We start from the raw sequence: 23472 nt of genomic DNA on the forward strand, positions 1-23472 counted from the left end.
TAGATCTGCTATATTTCACATATTTCTCCCACAACCTTAACCATCAACCATCAGGCATACATTCATAAAGTTCTAAATATGCACAAAATCTACTCTTAAGGTCTAGAGGCTTTAGGACAGGCTTTTCACAATGAGTAAGTCAGACTTCCAGTCGTTGGTATAACTTTCATAGTGCATGACATATGGCCTCTGTATAAAACATTTCCAATTAACTAATCAAGCTTATAGGCTTAATCCTTGGCTTGTTGGCACATCCAGCTCATGCCTACTGTATTAAGCGAAGTTTACATAAAAGTCAATCATAAGGTGTATAGTCCTAAAATCAAAAATAACTACAATATACAAGTCCTTCAAAGAGGGCCTACATTGAGTATGGCAGTGCTGCAAATCTTCTAATCCCATGTTTGCAGCAGTGGTAACAAACACCAAAAGCCTTGCTTACAACAGTAGTCTGTGAGATGTCAATTAACAAAATACCAGTTTAAAGGGTTTAGCACGGTATAATACCAATTCACCTTTAAAGGCCTATTGCCTTCAACATGTGCCCTTAACAATCAATAAGTTAGTTCTACTGCCCCTGTCACAACTTTTTCCCAGTGAACCAATCAGGCCTATTCCCTTAACCGCTTCCTTGCCACCATAACCAACTACGACTTACTGTTTTGTGAATAAACCTTTCCATAAGGCAATCACCAGGCATACATTGTAAATATGTAAATAATATCAGTTGCTATAAACCCCCCGGCAAGAACCTCAGAATCATCATTGATGATCCTGAGGTTCTTGCCGGGGGTTTATAGCTTTAAACTATGCTTTTCACAGTAAATAAGTTAGGCTCCAGCCTTTGTCATAACATGTCATAATAACCAGATCAGGTCTATATAATTGATCATTGGATTGGCACCATTAACAACTCAGTCTTTCTGTATTCAGCATAATGCTTCCCACAAAGCAGTACGTGTAATCCAAGCACTCTTTTTAAAAGGAAGCACACGATGTCTGGACAATCTAATGCTGTACTGTCAATGGTCTTGCACCCTACCCCTGACAGTTTCTGAAACATTGTGGTAGTGTTGCTTACTGAATATTTTCAGGCTCAGAATTGAGAATATGCTAATGTTGTGGACATACAAAATTCTACTACTGCATGTCCTACTAATGTAGACATATCAGATATTGAAAAGATACTGAAGAGTATATTTTGTGGCAATGTTGGCTATATTGTTTTTATTTAATTTGATGGATTAGCACCACTACGCCCCAAAAGAGTGACAAAGAACTATACAGTGTATTTGCAAACAAAACGTTCCGAGTAATATACAAAAAATGTCATCAAGAATGAACATATCTAAAAAAAATCTTTCCCACGTATTAATAAATGTACATGGTTGACATTATTAAGACAATCTTTCAACACAGTCAAAGGCAAGTTAGTGCCAAACTGCTTCCATGTAGCAGTGGGGGCATTGCTGATCACAGCGCACCCAGGAAGTAAGTTTCTCATTGTGAGAAATTCGGTTGTTGGTTGAGAAGGCTTTTGAGCCCTTCTCAGGCAACAGCCACAATCCCCGTCATGGTGAACCACTAAAGTCACTAAATTAAAATTTGCTTAACCCTCCGGAAGCTTGGCACAAGAGCAGTCTGGCTTAACTTAGAGGCAATGTGTAAAGTATTTATGCAGCACACAAACAGTAATAAGGTGAAAACAGAACACAAGATAAATCCCACACCAATTTAGAAAAACAGAGTAAATTCTAATAAATTAGGTGACACCCACACAACAAAATCCACTTACTTGAATCAGAGATATGCATTTGAAAAAGATTAGGTTAAAATAGTGCTTTAAATAACAATGATCCAACATGCTTATCTGGTCACCCCAGACCAGGACAAAGTCACAGGTTCAGGCTGACCTCAATGGAGCACAGGCCGGATACAGGGACCAGGTTAGACCTGCTAAAAATTGTACCTTATGTTCTTGATGTGGGGCATTGTGCCACGTAGCAGCAGTTCCGCGATATGAGGTGAGGTCATGCATCAAGATGCGTTGCATATTGTGGGTTCCAATGAGCAATGTGAGTCCTGTGTGAGTTGCGTTGCCCTGCATCGGTTCCGATGAGAAGCTGCCAAGGCTGTGATGATAGGTCCTGTATGGGTTTGCATCGCATCGCGTAGGTTTTGGTGGGGACCACATCTGGTCCGACAGAGCACCTTTAATCCCACTTCCAAGGGTCGAGGACTGGAGGGGCACCACTTGTGCATTCAGGACTATCAGCAGGCAGAGTTCCAGAGCAGGGTTCAAGATGGTTGAAGCCTTGTTTATCCCTGAGTCTCTGATCAGAAGGCCAGCCAACTAGCCCTTGGGGTCCCTCTGAGGGTCCAATATTTATTCCTGGTGCCCACTTTGAAGTGGGAAAAGGTTCTGGAGTTTCCCACTACCGAGGAGTCTGGCATTTCCTGCCTCCCTGCCCTGATCCCCGTCTGTCTTGGTACACAATAGGCTAGTGTCAAGTCCTTTGTGAGGGTGCTGGGCCAGTGTCTTTGAAATGCAAGTGTGGTAGATGACAGCTCCACCCCTCATTAAGCCAGGAAGGTCCATCCCGCCAACACCTTGGCCCTCCTTTATGATGCTGTCTGGAAGGAATACACAAAGGCCAACTACACTACATGTGACCCAGGACCAGGCTGTGAGCATCAAAAGGTTAGAACACAAATTGCCAACTTTCTAAACGTGGCATTTTCAGAATTGTGACTTAAAATTATTTTGAAATAAAACTCAAGATTTCTAACTACTCCTAATTAAAAGTTATCACATATTAAATGTAAAAAGGTAACCCAATAGTATACTATGGCAAAGGTAGACCTTTCAAAACTAGGCCTTTCAATAGTAAAACACAAATGTTAGAGTTTTTCACTACCAGGACATGCAAAATGTAAAAGTACTTGTCCAACTTTTTAAATACAACTCACTCTGCCCTATGGGGACTTATAGGTATTAAAAAGGATGGTTTAGGCCTGCCAAAAGGTTTATTTTTCACCTCAAAATGAAAGTATTTAACAATATATACGCTTAGTTGTATTTGAAAATATTGGCTACTAGATTAGAAGACCTGCTTCCTGACATGATACACCCTGATCAACCGAGATTTATTAAAAGAAGGCAAACTCATGATAACATCCAGAGAATTCTTCATTTAATTGAGAAAGCCACTAAAAAAATTATCCCAGCGGTCTTTTTAACACTTGACATCGAGACGGCCTTTGATCGGGTGGACTGGTGGTTTCTATTCCACACCTTACGTAAATTTGGCTTCTGTGAACTATTCATAACTATGATTAGGGCCAATTATGCAGCACCAAGTGCTAGAGTGCTAGTGAATGGAGTGAGTTCGGACCTTTTTCAATTGGCAAGGGGGACAAGACAAGGATGCCCCTTTTCACGTTACTATTCTCCTTAAGAGTAGAACCATTAGTAGCTAAGATTCGGGAGAACCAGGGGATCAAAGGCATACCGTTTGACTCCATTGAACATAAGGTGTAACTATTTGGAGACGATGTTCCGCTGGCTGCCTTTAAAACCGCCCCAGCAATCACTTAGCTTCGCTCCTACCAGAGCTGGAATGGTTTGAGTAGATGGTGGGATTTAAAGTTAACTTAACCAAATCATTCCTGCTTAACCTGACCCTGCCTACCCCCGAGTTGGACGCCCTGAGAAGAGACACACTCTCAGATCTTATTGAACCAGCTATCTCCCCTTACTTCAGCAACTGAAAACTGACTTGCATAGGTGGTCTCCCCTATTTCTGTCCTGGCTGGGGAGAATCCAGGTAATTAAGATGACTATACTGCCTAATCTGCTCTACCTATTCCAGGGTCTCCCCATTGCATTGGAGCGCAGCTTCCATCCAGCGCTGGGCACCCTAATGATCAGGTTTATTTGGCAGAAACGCAGGGCCTGACTGCCATATATGTTATTACGCCTGCTTAGATCTGCCAGGGGCCTGGCCCTACCAGACTTCGGTCTTTATTACAAAGCGGCACAGCTGAGGGTGATTCTTCCAGGGAGTCAGACAAGCACTGGCTCCATATGGATAGAGCTATAGTTGGGAAATGCACTTGGGGCCTTCTGTGGAAACCAAACGTAGACAGACTCCGGAATGCCTATTGTACACACCCACTGTGGACTACTCTCAGGGTGTGGGATGAGTTCATCCGACAGTTCTCTTAGACAACTTTCCCCTCAGCGCCCACACCAGTACACTTCAACCCCTCAATTATACCAGCACAAACGTTAGGTTCATTTGTAGCATGGAGTAAGGTGGCTGTATGACAATTTCTAACCTGTTCCACAACGAAGACATTTTCTTCTTTGAACATTGCCAATGGGACTTCCATGTACCGGCTACGGAATGGTTCCCCTGCTCCCAATTAGCTCGCAGAGTGCTGCAACCGGCAGTATGGGAGGCAGCTACCAGAGACCTGACTCCCATTGAAAACTTTGCCAGGCAGGGGTAGGGACTAAGGGGTAAATATCAGCATATTAGGCTCTCCTGCTGGACTCCCTGATCTCCACACGATCGAAGCATGTAGAACTCTGGGAGGCAATGCTGGGGAGACCATTTTGGAGGCCTGTTGATCCAAGCCCAGGAGGTACATTCCTAGATGTAATCACTCTGTGGGCATTAGGGAGGCCCATTATAAACTTATGCTTGCTTGGTACCTATACCCGACTAAACTTAAGAAAATCTTCTCTCAGGTAAGTGACCTATGTTGGAGGGGATGTGGTCTGGATGGGATGTGATATGCTAGGGGATTTTAAGCATATTTGGTGGGATTGCCCGAGTAGTCAAATATTCTGGGAGGAGATACTAGCCCAGATCAAGGAAATCTTAGAATACCCAATCCCACAAGAGCCTAGATTTGTGGTGTTAGGTCTCAGAAGTGAATCTCTGGAGTACCAAATGGTAGGGGACCAAGCGGTAATGTGGTTGTGTCTGGGGGCAGCGAAAATGGTGGTGGCTGCGGCATGGAAAAGCAGAGAGGTCCCCTTCATGACCCAATGGCATGCACGGCTCTAGAGAGCAGTCACTAGGGAGCACATGGTGACGTACTACAAGAATTTGGCCGTGTCCAGTATCACTAGAAAGGTTAGCCACTCTGTGCTTGTCCAACGAGGACCAGGGCTCTACATTTGTTTCAGTTCTAAAGGAGGAGGAGAGCACCACAGGTAGGAGGATTAGAGTCAAGGGGCCCGCTCTGGGGGTGCTGCTGACCTGGTCCCAATCCAGTGCTCTGTTCCCCAGGGTACCAAAATTGGAAGCTTCGCCGTACCACTGTTAACATGGGAAGCTGGAGGGAGGAGAGGGAGGGATAAGGGAAGGATATAAGGGTTTGTTTTTCTCTTTCCGACACCAGCAGTCGATTCTCTACACACTGGTAGAACTAGCTGCTTCCGTAAAGTAAGAGATGCTGACTTTTTATTTAGCTATGTACTAAGGGAATGGAACTGTATGATACCATTTATCCTGCTGGGTTGTATTTTTGTTCTAGCAATAATAAAAACAATTTTGACAAAAAACTGCACACACGCTGCAATAGCAAGCCTGGGGCATGTTTAAGTGGGTGGCACAATCAGTGCTGCACGCCCACTAGTAGCATTTAATTTGCATGTCATGGGTACCTGTAGTACCACTTTACTAGGTACTTATAAGTAAATGAAATATTCCAATTGGGTTTAAGCAAATTTCACCATGCTAAAAGGAGAGAGCCCAAGCACTTCAGCAATGGTAAAGGGCAGAGTCCTAAAAGCCAAACAAAATGTGTTAAAAAACACAGGAGGGTAAAGGCAAAACGTTTGGGGATGACCCTTTAGAGAAGGCCAAGTCCATCACTCATGTAGCAGCTGTCCTATGAAATAGTGGAGCACATTCAAGGGAACCTTTAGTCAGTGTGCTGTGAATATTGTGCTCTCTGAGTGATGTAGTGGATTGAAAGCTTTCAGAAAAAGGACTTAGGTGATAAACCCAACATATGGTGAAGTACATAAATATGGATAAGGCACTTTAACCTATAGCGAACCTTCATAGAGATCATTAGCATATTCGATGCTCATTCACAAAACTGGACTCAATTTTACTATTTGCGGATTGATGAGACTAGTTGTATTCTAATATTTAAAGAGGCGTTGTATGCTTGTTTTTTTGTTTTGCCCTGGGTTTTTTTTTATACCATACTGCATTGTTTGTAAAAGATGTATTTCCTGATTACAACAAAATACAAAATCATGAAATAAAAGTGTAAAACATGTCTTCCATTCACAGAAAATTTATACAATCCTGTAGTATCGCACTGGAACTAAATGAACGTATCATCAAGGAGGATCAAGTGGAGTATCAAGAAGGACTGAAATCAAACTTCAGAGAAATGGTGAAAGAGCTTTCCGACATTATCCATGAGCAGGCAAGTAAACGAGGCACAGATTATAGCAGCCCACAGTTAAGAATATGGCGATTCATGTTTTAAATATACAGTATGAGCTGTTCTGTAAAGTCATACACAATTTATGTACATTATGTCTGGCCTTCAGCAGCAGTCACTGTAAAAGCGGAATATCTGCATCTTGCAGTAGTCATACAGTAGTTATTACTTTATTAATGTCAGTGTTGCTTTGTATCAATCAAGGTATCCTTAGTTTAGTTTTGAGTTGAGTTGGTCGACAGAAAAGAAATGAATTACATGCTGCAGTCAGAATATATAATTAGCACCATTTACATTCAGATATTGTGCTGCCTCGTGCAACTATGACAATATTGTTTTATAAAACAATGAGCACCTACAGCATGCTATCATTATGAAATATTTGTGTTCTTAAGTTCAAAGAAATTTTATTGAAAAGAGTAAGGGTGTCAGTACAAGGTACAGAATAAGAAACTTATGTCATCACATTGCAAATCTGTTACAATAAAAATACAGGAATCGGACTCATTCATAAAAATGAAGCATGACAAGACTAAACAAATGAAGTGTGGATAACGATAAAAAATATAAATATCTAGGAATAGTTAGAGGAATCAGGGAGGTTTGAGAACTTCTTGTTGAGATGGCCGAAACTGAAACAGCGTGCTGCACTTGCGTAAATAAATATTGTAACAGGAGACCATAAGTCCAAACGTTTTGTCGCCAATTGTATAGGAAACACAAAGGAAGCATCCAACCTGTGATTATGACAAATCGTATACCACCAGGTCCTGTAGGACATTTTTGTGAAGTCTTTCCAATTGGTAGTGATTTGTTGAAAAGCAACCGCTAGTAGCAAGTATATGATTCTAACATTAAGCATAACATTGTCCCAAATAGATGAAAGACTGCCCAGGAAAATATGGGTAAAGGAAATGGAAAACTTGGTACCAAAAAATTGATTAATTTGGGACCAAACTTGTTTCCAGAAGGGTTTTAAAAATGAGCATGAAAATAGCATGTGAAATAAGTCTTCATGTGGGGATGAGCATGTCCAACAGACATCTGATACATTGGTGAACCTTTTACTTAAGACATTAGGTGTTAATAAGAGTCTATTGTATACAAAGAATAGTGTCTGCGTAGTGTAGGCTGGTCTAGAGGATTTACGAATCTTGGCCCATATTTTCATCCATAACGACGCTGGCCAGGATATCATAAAGTCACGTTCCCATGCCTCTTCTATTTTAAACTTTTGTCTAACGTTGTCAATATTTTATAGATAGCTGTATATAGTGGAAGCTTTAGGTAAAGTGTTTAATAAAGTATGAAGTTGTGACGGGGTGTCTGGAACGCTAAGAGTATTGGATGAGGCTGATAACGGAGTGTATGCATCCAATACAGCTTTTTCAAGTAAAATATATTTATGTTTAAATGAAGCAGGCAAGTTAAATAAATGACTTAATGAGGAGAAAGATAAAAAGTTAGACTGTGAGAACAATTGATGGATCAAAATTAGTCCCTTCTGTCGCCAAGTTCTCCAATAGAAGGGCTTATTTCGGATGAGCAAACTCTTATTGTGCCAAATTGTTGAATTGAGAAAAGATTCTTTAGTAGCTGGAGCAGAAGGTGAGACTGACTCAAGCAATTTGGAAGTGAGTTTATTTATAGGGGTAGAGAGGGTCTGCGGCTTACGTGAGAAGGAGAGATATTCCAAAAAGGAGAAGGGAGATAGAAATAGATGCTCAAGTGAAGTCCATGAAGGATAGTCTTCTGTTGAGTCTAGCAACCAAAGAGAAGCCTGACATATAAGAAATGCTTTCTGATATGACTGAAAGTCAGGGAAATTCACTCCTCCTTCCACCTTAAGACGTATTAGTTTTGATATGGACATTCGGGATTTCTTTTTGTTCCACAGGAAGGAGGAAAGAATAGAGTTAACTTTTCTAAATAATTTGGTGGGAATAGGAACTGGTATGTTAGAGATATTATACAAAACTATGGGAGACATCATTTTTATAGTGTCCAAGCGACCCCACCAGGACAAATAAAGAGGATGCCACTTAGTAGTTAGATCTGAAATCTTTTGAATACACTTATTCATACATAACGGTTCCGTATCCGGAATAGAGGAAGTAACATGTAAACCTAAATATTTAATATGTTTGGGGCTCAATGTTAAATTAGAAGTGTGAAAATCCGATTTAAAAGCATATTTGGTAAGGGGTAAAATCTCACATTTATCGATACTCAGTTTATATCCCGATATAAGGGAATATGATCTTACTTCCGCTAAAAAGGCAGGTATTGAGTCTTTTGGTTTTGACATAAAGAGTAGGATGTCGTCAGCATATGCGGCAAGTTTAATGTGAGACTTTGGGGTTTGGAACCCATATAAGTCAGGATTTTGACGTAATTTAGAAAGAAAAGGTTCTAGAGCCAAATTGAATAAAAAGGGAGAAAGAGGGCATCCTTGACGCACTGCTCTACCCAAGTCAAAAAACTGAGAAATCATACCATTAGCACAAACAGCAGCACGGGGATTCGAGTATAAAAGAGAAATTAAGGATATAAAATTGGGACCAAAACCATACCATTTCAGAGCATGAAACAAATATGCCCATTCGACCGTATTAAATGCTTTCTCTGCATCCAGAGCAATTGCCGCGAGGGGATGTTTTATGGGAGGATTTAGAAAAAACATTAAAGGAAGCCTCGTATTATCTGTTATGAATCTCCCCTTAACAAAGCCAGATTGTTTTTTACCCAGGAGATGAGGCAAAAACGAGTCTAAACGTATCGCCAGTACTTTAGAATTTTTTTTATAATCAATGTTAACCAGGGAGATAGGCCTATAATTCTTACAGTATTTATTCTTACAGTATTTAGAGTCTTTACCCTCTTTAGGAATGAGGCAAATATGTGCTTCTGAAAAGGAACCAGAGGAGCAGTTCAAGGAACGAAAATAATTTATCAAAGAGTGTAATTTGGGCAATAACAGCTTGGAGAAATGAGTGTAAAATTCGACAGTGAAACCATCTGGGCCTGGTGCTTTGTCTCTCTTGAGATGTTACCAGGCAATAAGGAGCGTATGCTGTGTTATAGCTGTCTCCAGAGAAGCCAAATCCGGAGGCGTATGTTGGGGTTTTTGGATGTTGGAAAAGAAAATGCGACAAGGAGTGGTTTGTGGGTTGTGTACAATGATTTATAGAAAGTGGAAAATTCATTCAAAATTCCAACATCTTTAAATTTTAACACAGAGTGTTTGTCGAAGATGGACTCAATGTTCAACTTATTTTGCCGAATTTTTAAATAATTGGCCAATATTTTCCCTGCTTTGTTTTTACCACCATTGAATTTTGCGCTAGATTTTAACAAGTACAATAAAGCATCATCCGTCGATTTCTTGTTAAATTGTAATTTGGCATTTATAAGAGCTGATAAACGGTCTTCCGAGTGGGAGGTATAATAAGAGTGTTCCAGTTTCTTAATGTCAAGTAGGAGCTCGTTAGAGAGTTTACGTGAAATTCTTTGTTTCTTAGCAACAAAGGCAATAATGAAATCAATTGCTGAGGCATTAATAGCGTCCCAGATAGTTGAAAAGGGCAAAGATTCTGTTTGATTTAATGAATATTTGTGTTCTTTCGCACTGTTTTTAATAAAAAGTCAGGTATAGAATCCCTTTGGTCTTTTTGCTGAATAGTTTCAAAATAACAAGGAAAAAAACATACTATCCTAGGAGAGGGCCGGATTGGAAATGTTTTTTCCTTAAGCACAGTCACTATGATCTGATATTTGTGTGCACTGAATGCTGCAATGGTACATCAAACACAATAGTGATGCAAAGAAAATCTGAGCCAAAATATCACCAAAAATGTAGTTCCTTTTAAACTTGGATGCATTTAACCATATGTACATTAATGCCTATTTAAATCATCGATGTTATTAATTATGCTCAAAGTTAATGGCTTAAAAGCAGATGTTCATATGATTAGAAATGGTAGTACTTATAATACCACATTTCCCAAATGTCTAATGCTTTGTTTGCCTCCAGTATTTTAGTGAATGATCCATCCATAAGAAAAACAAATTAATTCAAAGAGATTTAAAAGTCGAAAATCGTTTCTCCCCCATAATCATATGAACACCCACTTCATCAGCACTAGCACATTTCAACAAAGGGAACTATTCCTTGTATGACTGCATGGTTGGCTGAAACTTTTGTTGTAAGGGGGTTAAAACAAGAAAACGTCAGAGTAAGTCCCTATGTTCGCTGTGAGTTTTCAAAATCAGTCACAGAAAATAGGATTCTAGAATCCAAGTGAGTATTTGAACTCAGTAAGAATCCAAGTTGATGGGCTATAGAAAAAACACAGTATCCATGAGGTATGTATGTATTCAAAGGCAATTGAACAAACACAGAACAACTCACTACTCATGCCTCACTTGTAAGTGGAAATATCTAAAATGTCACAGGGGGTTCCCTTTACAATGAGCAGTGGAGTCAATGGTGAAAGATTCACTTACGTTAATCCCTTGTTGATGTTTGTTTAAATCGATTTTCACAATAGGTGTGAAAATAACAAAATAATAGAGAGAAATCAATCTAAAGCTACTTCCTATGCAAGATGTGGTCTCTAGTAGGCCAACGCTGGTGAGGCGTATTGACTGTGAATTTCAGTGCTAACTTCTTCCATTGTGAATAAATGTGAAGCAGTGACTGCTTCTTTAACATACTCACATGTAATGCATCATTTGGTATGCAGCCTTTGTGCTGTACCTTTCCTACTGACAGGCTTTTTGCCGCCTGCACTGCACTGATCAAACAACGTGGCTGATGCAGGTGGCAACATGCCCATAGACGGAGTGGGAAGATAGAAGATAACTCAGGGTGATCACCGCAGGACAAACACCTGCGCTTAAAGTGTATTTGTGTTTGCCCCACTATGAAATATCTACAAATCATTTAATCTGAATGGAAGATAATTTAATAACATGTAATGCTCTAAGGAGCACCACAGGCCTTTGTTGTATCTGGCATATAAAACAATCAAACATGGAAACAAAATCAAGAGGTTAATAATATTAAACATGTTTAACACAAACAATACAAACCTGCATACCAAAAACAGGAATTAAAATGTTTGACAATCTTCATGTCAGAGGGTAAAGGAAGGCATTTTGGATGCATAGCCATGACAGAGAATATATGATAGTTGATGATGGAAAGGTGAAAGTTTGTAAAGTAAGAGAAAAACTATCGACATTGAAAATAAGGATGGCTGCATAACAAACACTGGCAAGATTAAGGGATGCTTATAATGGATACAAGGAAAGTACTGTTTCTACAGGAAATGCAACTGAAGCTTTGGACAGAAAGTAGGAGGTCAAGATATATGCAGCATTCACTCCTCGCTTCCATGCAACAGGTCCCATGTGTCTTTATATAAATGTCTTGAATATAACATGAGACATTTAGACGTTTTGCTTAAACCATCAGACATAATGTTAGGTTTATCCTCGTCTAACTTTAGTTTTACTTCCCCTTGCCCAGGAAAGGTAGGACAGAAAGCCAGAATGGTACTCAAATTGGAGTTTTCAGCTGTAATTCTATGCTTCAGCACAAGTTTTGAGGTGGGGATCCATTTCTCAACACATCATAATAAAAGCTGTAGTTTTTAGCCATGTCTTGATTTAGACTATATGAAGTGTTCTTTGATCCTGAGTTCTCATTGTGTGAGGGAATATTTTGCCCCGAATCAGGTTGAGCAGACATTGGAAATTCTGCGTGTCTGTGGTGACCATTTCTGTTTTTTCCAAGAGAATTGCCTCCAATTGCATAACTAATTTTGATTCTAACATATTCACTAGAGAACTAGAGAAAGTGTGGCTTGTAAGGAGGGACTTTACTATTCCCTCTTGCTGAGATAAAAATAACTAACCTCAAAAAGCTCATTAATAATTATTTTCATCTGATAGAGACTTCTAGCCGCAGATTCTTTACCTTAAAATTATCCCCAAGCGTCAGAATGGATCCCCCAAAAATGTTCTCCACCTGGCATCGTTGGTGTCGTCCGCGACAGAATTGACGTTTATGGTACCTATATCGGTGCTACCAAGGCACGCTGATGTAAGTTCCTTTTTTTCCACACCTGCCAGCGCAGATGAGGGGTAAAGACAATCCAGTAGCAAATCTTTGGACATAGGACCAGCTTTAACGCTGTTGGCGCCCGGTGTGACAGTCTCTGTTGCCCCCCCCGTGACTTCCTTCTCCATGAATTCCTCCCACCACCATCCAACAGTGATCCATATATCTTATTAGCCCCTCTCTCAAAAATATTTAATTTGTTCTATAGAACTTTTCATACCAGTGTAGGGTGTCAGAGCACTTCACACCCATTATACAGAGACAATGAATTAAATGTGTGTAGAGCAGCCTATAGGAATTGTTACATAAGACAATAGAGATTACACAGTGTATGAATCGCATATCATCATACTAGGAGACAGTATATATCAAGAGTGTTTGGTCTGGAGAAGCACAAACTCAGGATTTAAAATGTACTACTGTGGTTTGAGTTGGCTTTACTAATAAGAATGCATTTTTACCCAATGACCTTTTTTTAAAACAATATTAGGTTAATGAAAGACTGGTGAAAAAACTGTAGTTTCTAACCTACACCATGCAGTTTGCATGCAGCTCTTTGATGACATTCGATAGGTCACTTTGCTATATTAGGATTATAACTTATGAAGTGCAAGTAACAAAAGAATCTCTATGAGAAACGCAGTAACCTACTGAGCTATCCACATAAAATAAAGTTTGATGATCTGCATGATACACGTTCTTTGAAGCAAGCATATTAACCCTCAGCGCTACTTTATGATGGGTCAAAACTGCTACTACACAAAACTCCATCTCTCTACAGCTGAAACGTTAATCACCAGAGTGATCTTGTCATTTTTATTATTGATGAAAACTGCTAGTCAATTAAAGAACACTTCAACATGTGCTTTAAACCCATAATGTGGTTCTATACACTGTGCTCACTTGAACTCAGTACCAGGTGTGGCTGTAGTAGTTGCACCACCCTAATGTCAACCCTGTTCAGAAGTGATCATTAGAATTAGGTGCAACTATGAGTTTGTAGCTACTAAAAGCGAGAAGTGTGCTCAATATGTAATCAAGTGGGAGTAAATAGGGTCTTTGTTGAACGCCCTTCTGCTGCAGTGACTAAGTTAGTGAGTTTATTTCTCCACTGTGAGCATGATTTTTTCTCCTTTTTATCTTTTGTGTCACTAATTATGTAGATCTTACTTCACATAATTCATTCATGAACAGAAACAAAATGTAAAAATTTTTATAGTTATAAATGTCTTCTAGAAGAAAGCAGAAAGGCCAATTTGTAAGAGGTTCAAACTAACAAAACAAAAGATTATTGGCCAGGTCTTATTTAGGTGGGACTAGACTTTGAGGTATGTGGGATGCCCACAATTAAATAACTAACTTCATGGCCTGTGCTTGTGGATATCTCCTGATGTCTAGATAATATTTCTCAAAGTTGGGGAGCAACAGCCCCAGCAGACCTCATGAAGCTTCTTTGTGCTAACCAGAATTTTCTTACCAGCCCAGACAAACTTGTTTATTAACAAATTTAACGTATTCAAATGATGTCGCCAGTAAACCAGGAACGACCTGAAGTAGGAGGAAAAGAGTCATGTTAGGTCTTGCTTGACAGCTCAGCTGTTGCTGGCCCTTATGTGATTAGCAGAAAATGATTAACAGAAAAAGAGCTTTAAGTAGTACTATTCTGAGGGGGGTATGGGCTCTGTCCACATGTTGCTTTCACTTGAGTATAGTAATAGATTTGGCAGAAGTTGTGTGCTTCCTCTGAAAAAGATTATTAACAAAAACAATGACTCCTGTAGACTAGTGGCAACGTAATTTTGATATACTAATGCACAATGGCAATGAAACGGGTTAATGTGATGTCAAAAAGAGAGAAGGCCGAACACACCCTAGCTTTGTATTTCAAAAACAATTATTTATACAATATTTTGAAACAAAAATACACACATGGTATTTAAACAATAATCTAACAGTAGTGAGTTGTGTCCCAGTAAAAAATTGGAACCTAAAACAGTGGTGACAAATGTGTGACATATGTACAAGGTTTCCTATATATCATAAAGACGACCATTGGAAAATATACAATATGTTAACCACACTTTATACAATGATAGGTGCTACTTTTTAATGGTTCGCTTTTGTAAACAGTCGACAGCGTTTCGACCCTTTGTGCAATGTATGGTCTCTTCAGCACCTAAGAGTTTTGGGACACCTACAAAAAGATGGAGGGATAGCATCAGTGTGCAGTTGTAATGATGCAGCTATGTTTGTAAAAGGAGAGAGCTGTTGATATAATACCTGAAGGATTGTTATGCGCAGCCTTGTGTGAAAGATGTGCCACCATGAGTTTAGTGAATAAATCAATACTCACATGGGACCCTGCCGGGCGCTATACATGTGAGAAAATAATTGCGTGTTATTATCATGCCCATGAATTAAGGTTACAAGACTAATCACTGAGATGGTACAGAGAAGTAAGAGACTTACCCCATGTGAGGGCAGAGGTAGCCTGGCAAAGTTCTGATTAGCACAACAGGAAGGTTTCGTAACCGGTACAGAAAAGAAAAGCATGGAATATGTGTAGCCCTGGCACGTACTCTATGGAAGAAGGAGCGTGTATAATGGACTGTTATTTACAAGTGCTACCACAACGTGTTTATGCTGCAGATGCCTAATATTAACAGACCTTTTGCAGGCTTACCCAGAGGGTGTATCTGCGCACTGGAAGTGCAGGGTTCTTAATTATATCTTGGAACACGATGGTTCAGTTTGATACCAGGGGTGGCTGCTCCATCTCCCTGATAATTAGGGTCACTTGCCTCTGGTGGAGAGGTCTATAACCAAGCAAAGGCATAATAAGAATTGGGTGCTAAGCATGCCTGGTCTCAGTAGGTGACGCTGTTAGTGTGAATAACGGCCGGTTCTGTCAAAGCGCCTCTTAACTTACTCAATCGTAATTCTATGTTGGCCTGCACCTCGACCGCCTCGTAGCAGAACAATGGGTGTCTGTATGCTCGGTTCGATGACAATGGGCCTGTGAATAGCTAGGAATACTTAAGGGCTCCGTTCCCGCCAAATGCGGACTGAGTTTTCTAAACAGACCTAATTGTAGAGTTACATCAGTTGATGTAAATCGGTGCTCCACCATCCGTAATGGAAATGAATAACAGACCAGTGGCATAGCACCAGCAGGAGGCAACAGTCCCCACCCCCACAATAGCATGCATGTTCTTACACATAAATAAAACACACCACACACATTTTTGTTTGGGTAAGAAACTGCTGCAGGTTTATTACATACACCGTTATGTAATATGGTGGGTTATCTTACGTGCGATCCAAGGGCAGGCAGCCAACTGGGCTGCCTGCCCGCCTGATGAGCCAAGCAGCACTGGGGCGGACCCCGTCTGTGCTGCCCCATCGGTGATCCTCTTCCCGGATCACGGTCCCTTATTACTCATGCCCCTTTCAGGGCGGAGCGTAGCAAGGCAAGCCCCCGGTTGTTCAGGCCCACAACCGCCCGAAGGACTGACGGGGCGCCGACACGGTTTTCCAGGAACCTCCCATGAGGGTCCTGGGCTCTGGCTCTGGCACCCCCTATGGTGCCACGCAGAGGTACCCTTCTGTAACTCCGCCTGCAACGAAAAAAGACAACATTACAACATTCTATGCCTCCCCCCGCTGCTTCCACGCCGGGTAAGCGGTAGGGTGGAAGACGGCGTGTCCAGGGCGTGAACAGAGGAAGGTCAGAGGGTGAGGGAGGCCTATATACCCCCCCTCGTTCCTAGCGCCTCGCGCCAGGGCAGCCGCAAAATAGCTTGCAGAGGAAGAAATATGTCTGTAAATGCAGGCAGAACTGATGAAGTGTATATTGTTTGGGCATCTATAGCGTGATATAGGTATTGTGCCGCAGAGGGGAGCAAGAGCCACTCGTTTGGATCTAAGAACGGGAGTTAAAGCTTCTCGTTTGGATCTATGAGCGGGTCTAAGAGCGGGTGTAAGAAACACTGGATGTGTTTAGCTTAGTGTGATTATGTCAGTAATTGATGTCAACTTTCTATTGTAACTGTTGTCTTTTCAACCATCTTGATAGATGAATGTGCCGATACATATCAATAGATGAATGTGCCAATACTTATTATACATTTAGGTTAAATAATACAATAGTATACATTCGGTAGGTAATGACGCATGTTAATACATTATTTCAGACCAGCGCGTGTTCATTCTATCTGGATGGAAGATTATGCCGTTACATTAAATATATATAGCGGGCATCATGTACTAGAACACATCTATATATATGATGACACATGTAGAATTATATTATGATATACTATCACAATTGTTATTAGCGTGCATATGATTATAAGAGCTCAGCGAGACATCAAATTTTATCGCACTACAACAGTGGGTAGTCGCTCAGAATTCCTGTGTTATCTTAGTAAATCTTGACTGCCATATTGCTTGTACCCATGGTGCCCATTAGCGAATATAGTCACAACCAATGGACCAGCTGGTCCTTGATGCCTGAGAGCAATACAAGTTACTGCATGCAGAGCTTACAGAGCTGGTGTTCTGGGAAGGGTACTTAGCAAGTAAGCCTGTATGTACTTGATATATCAGTTGCTTAGTGTAGTAACAAAACCCCGCCATTGTTCTGCAGAGTTGAGGCCTTGGGCTATTGGATTAGTTCTTTCTATCCAACGACATTCTAGTCGTTGTAGAATCTGTGTGAGGTCCCCTCCTCTTTCTGGGATAGAGGCTTTGTCGATGACTTGCCATCCTATATCATCTGCCGTGTGGCTTTTTTCGGTGAAATGGCTCACCAGGGGGCGTTGACTACAGAATGCCTAATACGGCTACGGTGTTGCCCTATTCTGGCCTTTATGCGTTGTTGAGTTTGTCCAATGTAGGGCAAGTTGCAAGGACATGCTTGCAGAAAATTCCAGTGTATGTCTAACCTTTGCATGTTCAAATGTTTTGGTGTTGAATGTGAAGGCGCATGATACACAGTTGCCACATTTAAAATGACCCTTTATCTCTGGCAGGCCCCAAGTGGACAGCAATGATCTAGTTGTTTGAACATGCAAATGGAATATTTTGCAAACTGCAACACTAGGAATGTCATGTACTGCATAACATGTCCTGGCAACTTGCCCTACATTGGACATATGTAGTAAATGAAGTAAGCATCACTTATTTATTGTGGAAATATTTGGCTTTGACAAAGTTTTGAAATCCCTCTCTTGTACTGTCTGTGAAACCTTCAATTTATTAACACCCACATAGTCAAAACATTATGAAATCTCTCAAGTTCCTTTTGTTTTTATTTCGAAGTAACCACCACTCGTTCTGCATCATTGTGGTGAAAAAACATTTCTGTCGATCAGCCAACCGCAAAACCAACTTTCACAAGAACATGTACAAATAAAATCTTAAAAGATATGCTTGTAATGCCTCAAAGTAAATATGTTTATTTCTAATTGTCTATGGACATGACCACTGTACAACCTTTCACAAATTCCTTTTTGGTTCGCCTGTCAGAAAACCTATCAACATGTACCAACAGTGGTATAGGAAGAGTATTTGCCTTTTATGCTTCTTGCACAGAAAGCAAGGGAAATGCCGAATGACCGCTCATCTTCAATGAATAAAAAGTGGGACAAGTGTTGTTAAGCTTTACATGTCCTGGTAGTGAAAAAATCCTAAATTCGTTTTTCACTACTGTAAGGCCTAGCTCACCTATAGGATAACATTTGGTTACCTTATAATATTTAATAAGTACTAAAGGTTTACTGGGAACAGGTGGAAATGTCATCTTTGGTCTCAAATGAATTGCAATTCAAAATCCTCCTAATGGCAAAGTTGTATTTTTAGTCACAATTCTGAAAATGGCGCCTTAAAAAAGCTGGAATTGTTTTGTCCTAAATATTTGGTCCTGCAGCCAGTGTCCTGGGTCACATGATCCTGCTGTTAGGCTTTTTATATTCCTCCTAGACAGTGAGATAATAGGGCTTAGGTGTGCGCAGGATGGGACATCCAGGCAGGATGTGTAGGGGCTGCCTCCAGCAAACACAAAGAAGCCGAACATCAGTCTTTTGTCCCCCTTGGCTTGTTTGAGCCTTGGTATGGAAAGGAAGGAACTTTCCAGAACCAGATGTGGGGCTAGTCTTTAACTTTTCCCCATTTCAAAAGCTGGCACCAGGTATAAATATTGGATCCTCTGAGCAACCTTTCAGTACACCCCTGGACCTGGTGAAGGTATCAAAAGGACTACCTTGGACCCCCAGATGACTGCCCTGCAGCTTGAAGACTGCCTTGTACCTCAGAGGACTGCCCTGCTGCTTGAGGCCTGGCTTGCTGTTTGAACCCGGGACTACCAGAGTGACTTAAAGGGCTAGTTGGATGGCCTCCTGTGTAGGCTACAGGGACATAACAAACTCCAGAGACTTTAGGCCTTGCACCTGGCTTCTGCTGGAGTGAGTTCTGACCCACCAAATTGTGCCTCTCTAGTCCTGAACCCTTTGTGAGGATGCTGAAGGGCTGAAGGTGGTTCTCCTGACTAACCCTAAATGTTGGGACTTCGAACGTTTTCACCAAAAAGCTGCCTGAGAACAGACTCATACTGGGACCAGTATGGCCACCACAATAAAGATGTGGTGGGGTGAGTGGAGGGATCGCAGGAGGGGGTTAAAAGAAAAAATTGATCTAAAGTAAAAAACTTACCTGGAGCTGCCTCCCGCGGCGTGATCGGTCTCCTCCTTCCTGGTCCTAGCAAGCACTGGAGCCATGTCACTGACTCCCTGCATTCCCCACGCTGCTCTGACATGAGAGCAGTGCGGGGATTGGTCTGGGCCTGCAGAAAAGACACCCTGCTCAGACCAGGGAGTCTGTGGGGTTAGAAAATCTAAATCCGCATGTGTGTTTTCGTCAGCCTGAGGCGGCCAGTCAAAACACATATGTGCACCTAGGGACTGGAATGCACGTCACACTCCTCCTCCTCTCAATGCCCAGCCCCTCCCTTCGCAAGCTGGTTAAGAGGCGCAAAATGAAAAATAAAACTATGACATTGTTTTACTTTTCATTTACTGGCTCTGAGCCAGGCAGTGGGGTGACACTCCTCAGCCATTGTGAGGAGCCGCCACTGACTGGGACCTACCTGCTAGCCAGTGTGCCCAAGGTGCATCTCCGGTTGGTAGCTCCTGCAATGTTCTTCTCCGCTGCAGCAAAATACTATTCAGTAGGAACTCTAATCAAAGGTATCCAGCCTCGTGGAGCTCTCATCGGCCTACAGCCTGCAGCTTCGTTCCACCGGAAATTTTTGACTTCCAAAAAAGTGGCAAAGTCTGAAGGTAGAAATCTTCAGTCCAGTAACTCCCTGATGACAACGCCTTCTCTTTGTACACCACCAGCTGCCTTGTCACGCGAAACTTTACCTTTTCAGGAACTTTTCTTCGAAATTTCTTCTAAGAGCAAAGGTAAGCTGAGACTGGGTCCAATCCACTGTGTGTAGCCGAACCACGCTTCAGCTTTAACTTTTGACTCTGCCCTGAGATCACACAACAAATACCTGCATGTGGCACTTTCATCTTTTAGGCTATATTTTTCACTAAAAGCTTTACAAAATTCCTAACTTTGTTTCTACTTATTGATTTCATTCGTATTGCTGCCATTTTATTTATCAAACTCTCCTCTATTTCTCTCAATTGGTGTGGAATTTTTCTTGTACTGTGTTTTCACTTTATAACCAGTGGCGGATCCTCGAGGGAGCGCTGCTGGGTGGTGGGGCGGGGTGGTGGAGGGGCAGGGTGGGGGGTAGTAAACTCCGGCATACGGCCGAACGGAGTTAAGTATATAAATAAATAAATAAAACTAATTTCATTGCGTGTGCTGCATCGCCATTTATATACTTAACTTCGTTCGCCCGTCTGCCGAACAGTCGGGCAGCAACTCCACCACACTACTGGACAGCCTCGCCAACCTCGGCCTCAAACAGCTCATCACAACACCCACCCACTCCGCCGGACACACGCTCGACCCCATCTTCTCCGCCAGCAGCCGCGTCTCCATCAGCCACACCCCTGAACTCCACTGGACCGACCACCGCTGCATCCACTTCTCCTTCAAGAAAAGCACCGCACACATCCACCAGCAAAGAAACCCCCACCGCAGCTGGAACAAGATCACCGAAGACCAGCTAATCAACACCCTCGCCCCAGACACACCAACCAACCACACCGACACCGACGCCCGGAACCTCAAGAAATGGATTGATGACTGCACCAACACTCTCGCCCCGATCAAGAAACCCACAAACAGACGCACCGACAGAAGAGCCATCTGGTTCACCGCCGACCTTCAGACATCCAAACAGACCTGCCAGAGACTAGAGAAGAAATGGCGTCACGTGCAAACTCCGGACAACCTTGCAGCCCTCAAGAACGCCAGCCGCAGACATCACCAACTCATTCGAACCGCCAAAAGGACCTCCTTATAGGAACGCATCGACAACAAAGCACACAATAGCAAAGAGCTCTTCAACATCGTGAAGGAACTCACCAACCCCAGCTCTAGCTCCAATGACATCCCGCCGTCACAAGACCTCTGCGACTCTATAGCTACCGTCTTCCACTGCAAGATCGCAGACATCCACAACAGCTTCAACACCCAGACCCCTCTGACAGCCGTGGACACCGCAGACTCACCGCTCCCCATTCACACTGGCCGCCTGATTTCCTGGAACCACGTCAACAACGAAGACACCATCAAGACCATGAACACCATCCACTCCGGCTCACCATCACACCCCTGCCTCCACCACATCTTCAACAAAGCGAGCTCCATCATCGCACCCCAACTCCATAAGATCTACAGCAGCTCATTCGAGACCACCACCTTCCCGGAAAGCTGGAAACACGCAGAAATCAACGCACTGCTCAAGAAAACTAAAGCCGACCCAAAAGATCTCGAGAACTTCCGGCCCATCTCCCTGCTCCCATTCCCGGTGAAAATCATCGAGAAGATCGTCAACAGACAACTGACCCAATTCCTCGAGGAGAACAACACCCTGGACTTGTCCCAATACGGATTCCGCAGCAACCACAGCACTGAAAGCGCCCTCATCGCCGCCACAGACGACATCAGGGCCCTGCTGGACAATGGCCAAACCGCGGCCCTCATCCTCCTGGACCTCTCGGCCGCCTTCGACACCGTCTGCCACCGCACCCTGTGCACACACCTCTACAACGCAGGGATCTGTGATAAAGCCCTGGACTGGATCACCTCCTTCCTCACCGACAGAACCCAGAGAGTCCGCCTTCCTCCATTCCGATCCGAAGCCACCAAGATCACCTGCGGCATACCCCAGGGATCATCCCTCAGCCCGACCCTCTTCAACGTCTACATGACACCGCTCGCTGACATCATCTGCTCGCATGACCTCAACATAGTCTCCTACGCCAACAACACCCAGCTGATCCTCTCCCTCACCAAAGACCCCGCCACCACCAAAACCAACTTTCACGCAGGGATGAAGGCTGTCGCCGAATGGATGAAGAACAGTCGCCTGAAACTGAACTCTGACAAGACGGAGGTCCTTATCCTCGGCTCCACCCCTTCCGCCAGGGTCGACTCCTGGTGGCCAGCCTCGCTGGGATTCGCGCCGACACCCACCGACCACGCACGCAACCTGGGGTTCATCCTGGACTCTTCTCTGTCAATGACCTGACAAGTCAACGCCGTCTCCTCCTCCTGCTTCAACACCCTCCGTATGCTTTGCAAGATCTACAGTTGGATCCCCACCGAAACCAGAAGGACAGTCACCCAGGCCCTCGTCACTAGCAGGCTGGACTACGGCAACGCTCTCTACGCGGGCACCACGGCCAAACTCCAGAAGAGACTCCAACGCACACAAAACGCCTCGGCACGCCTCATCCTCGACATCCCCTGCCACAGCCACATCACAGCCAGCCCTGGGCGTAGTGGACGTAGTGAGGCTACATGAAGCCTTACGGAGTGGGGGCAAATCTACGCCCACCCGCACACTTCGCATAGCCCCACTACGCGCCACCCGCCTCCCTCCCGCCCTCATTTTACAATTACTTATAAACAATACATAAAGAAAATTACTTACCTGAGCTGCCGCGTCCCAGGGCTCCATCTTGCTGCTTCCTGGATAGCTTCTTCCTCACGAATGCGCATGCGAGAGCTTGGTTATCCAAGCCTCCTTTGGGAAGAAGATTTTTTCTTCCGCCAGTTCAGGGCTGCAGTCTGTGAACAACGCATGCCTCTTGGGCCATTATTCCCACTCTGTGTGGGATACGGTGGTGCAAGTGCTGCCTCAGTGTCTGGAGGAGGCCGGGACAGAGCTCTCTCAGGCTATTGCTGAAGGGAAAGATGCAGCCAAGTTCACAATAAGATGTGGCCTTGACACCGCCGACTCGCTGGGCAGAGCGATTTCCATGACAGTGGCACTCCGTCGCCAGTCCTGGTTGAGGACTACTGGCTTCTCTGGGGATCTCCAGAACACTCTAATGGACATGCCCTTTGATGGCATTGCCTTTTTGGCAGCAAGGCAGATAGTGCGTTGGAGCGTTTTAAGGACTCACGGGCTATGGCCAAATCCTTGGGACTTTCGGCCACTCGGCCTCCTCCGCCTTCTGCTTTTCGCTCCTTTCGTGGCCACGGAAGGGGCGCCCAACATGTTCACTTCAGAGCCACAGGCCTGCGCAGCAACAGTCTTAGCGCGGACGTGGGACCCACCGAGGTGGGTCAGGGGTTAGCGGGCGGCTCAGTTCGCCTCCACCCCGGCCACCCTTAACTCCAAACCTTCCTAGTCCGGTTTTTCAAGCCCATCAAACGCCAGTGGGCGGCAGGATTCACCA

The 23472-nt window shown here is 43.2% G+C and overlaps 1 protein-coding gene across 3 annotated transcripts in view; it reads left to right on the forward strand.

Annotated features, from left to right (window-relative positions):
• DOCK11 (dedicator of cytokinesis 11) overlaps nucleotides 1–23472 on the forward strand; it is a 1169031-nt gene that overhangs the window by 1126902 nt on the left and 18657 nt on the right. For all 3 annotated transcript variants that reach the window (XM_085607886.1, XM_085607887.1, XM_085607888.1), the window contains one exon: nucleotides 6321–6459. In XM_085607886.1, the coding sequence (XP_085464012.1) occupies nucleotides 6321–6459 (139 nt within the window). The remainder of the gene's footprint in view (nucleotides 1–6320; nucleotides 6460–23472) is intronic.

Source organism: Triturus cristatus, chromosome 5_2 (genome assembly GCF_964204655.1).
Source record: "Triturus cristatus chromosome 5_2, aTriCri1.1, whole genome shotgun sequence".
In the NCBI taxonomy this organism is placed as follows: Eukaryota; Metazoa; Chordata; class Amphibia; order Caudata; family Salamandridae; genus Triturus; species Triturus cristatus.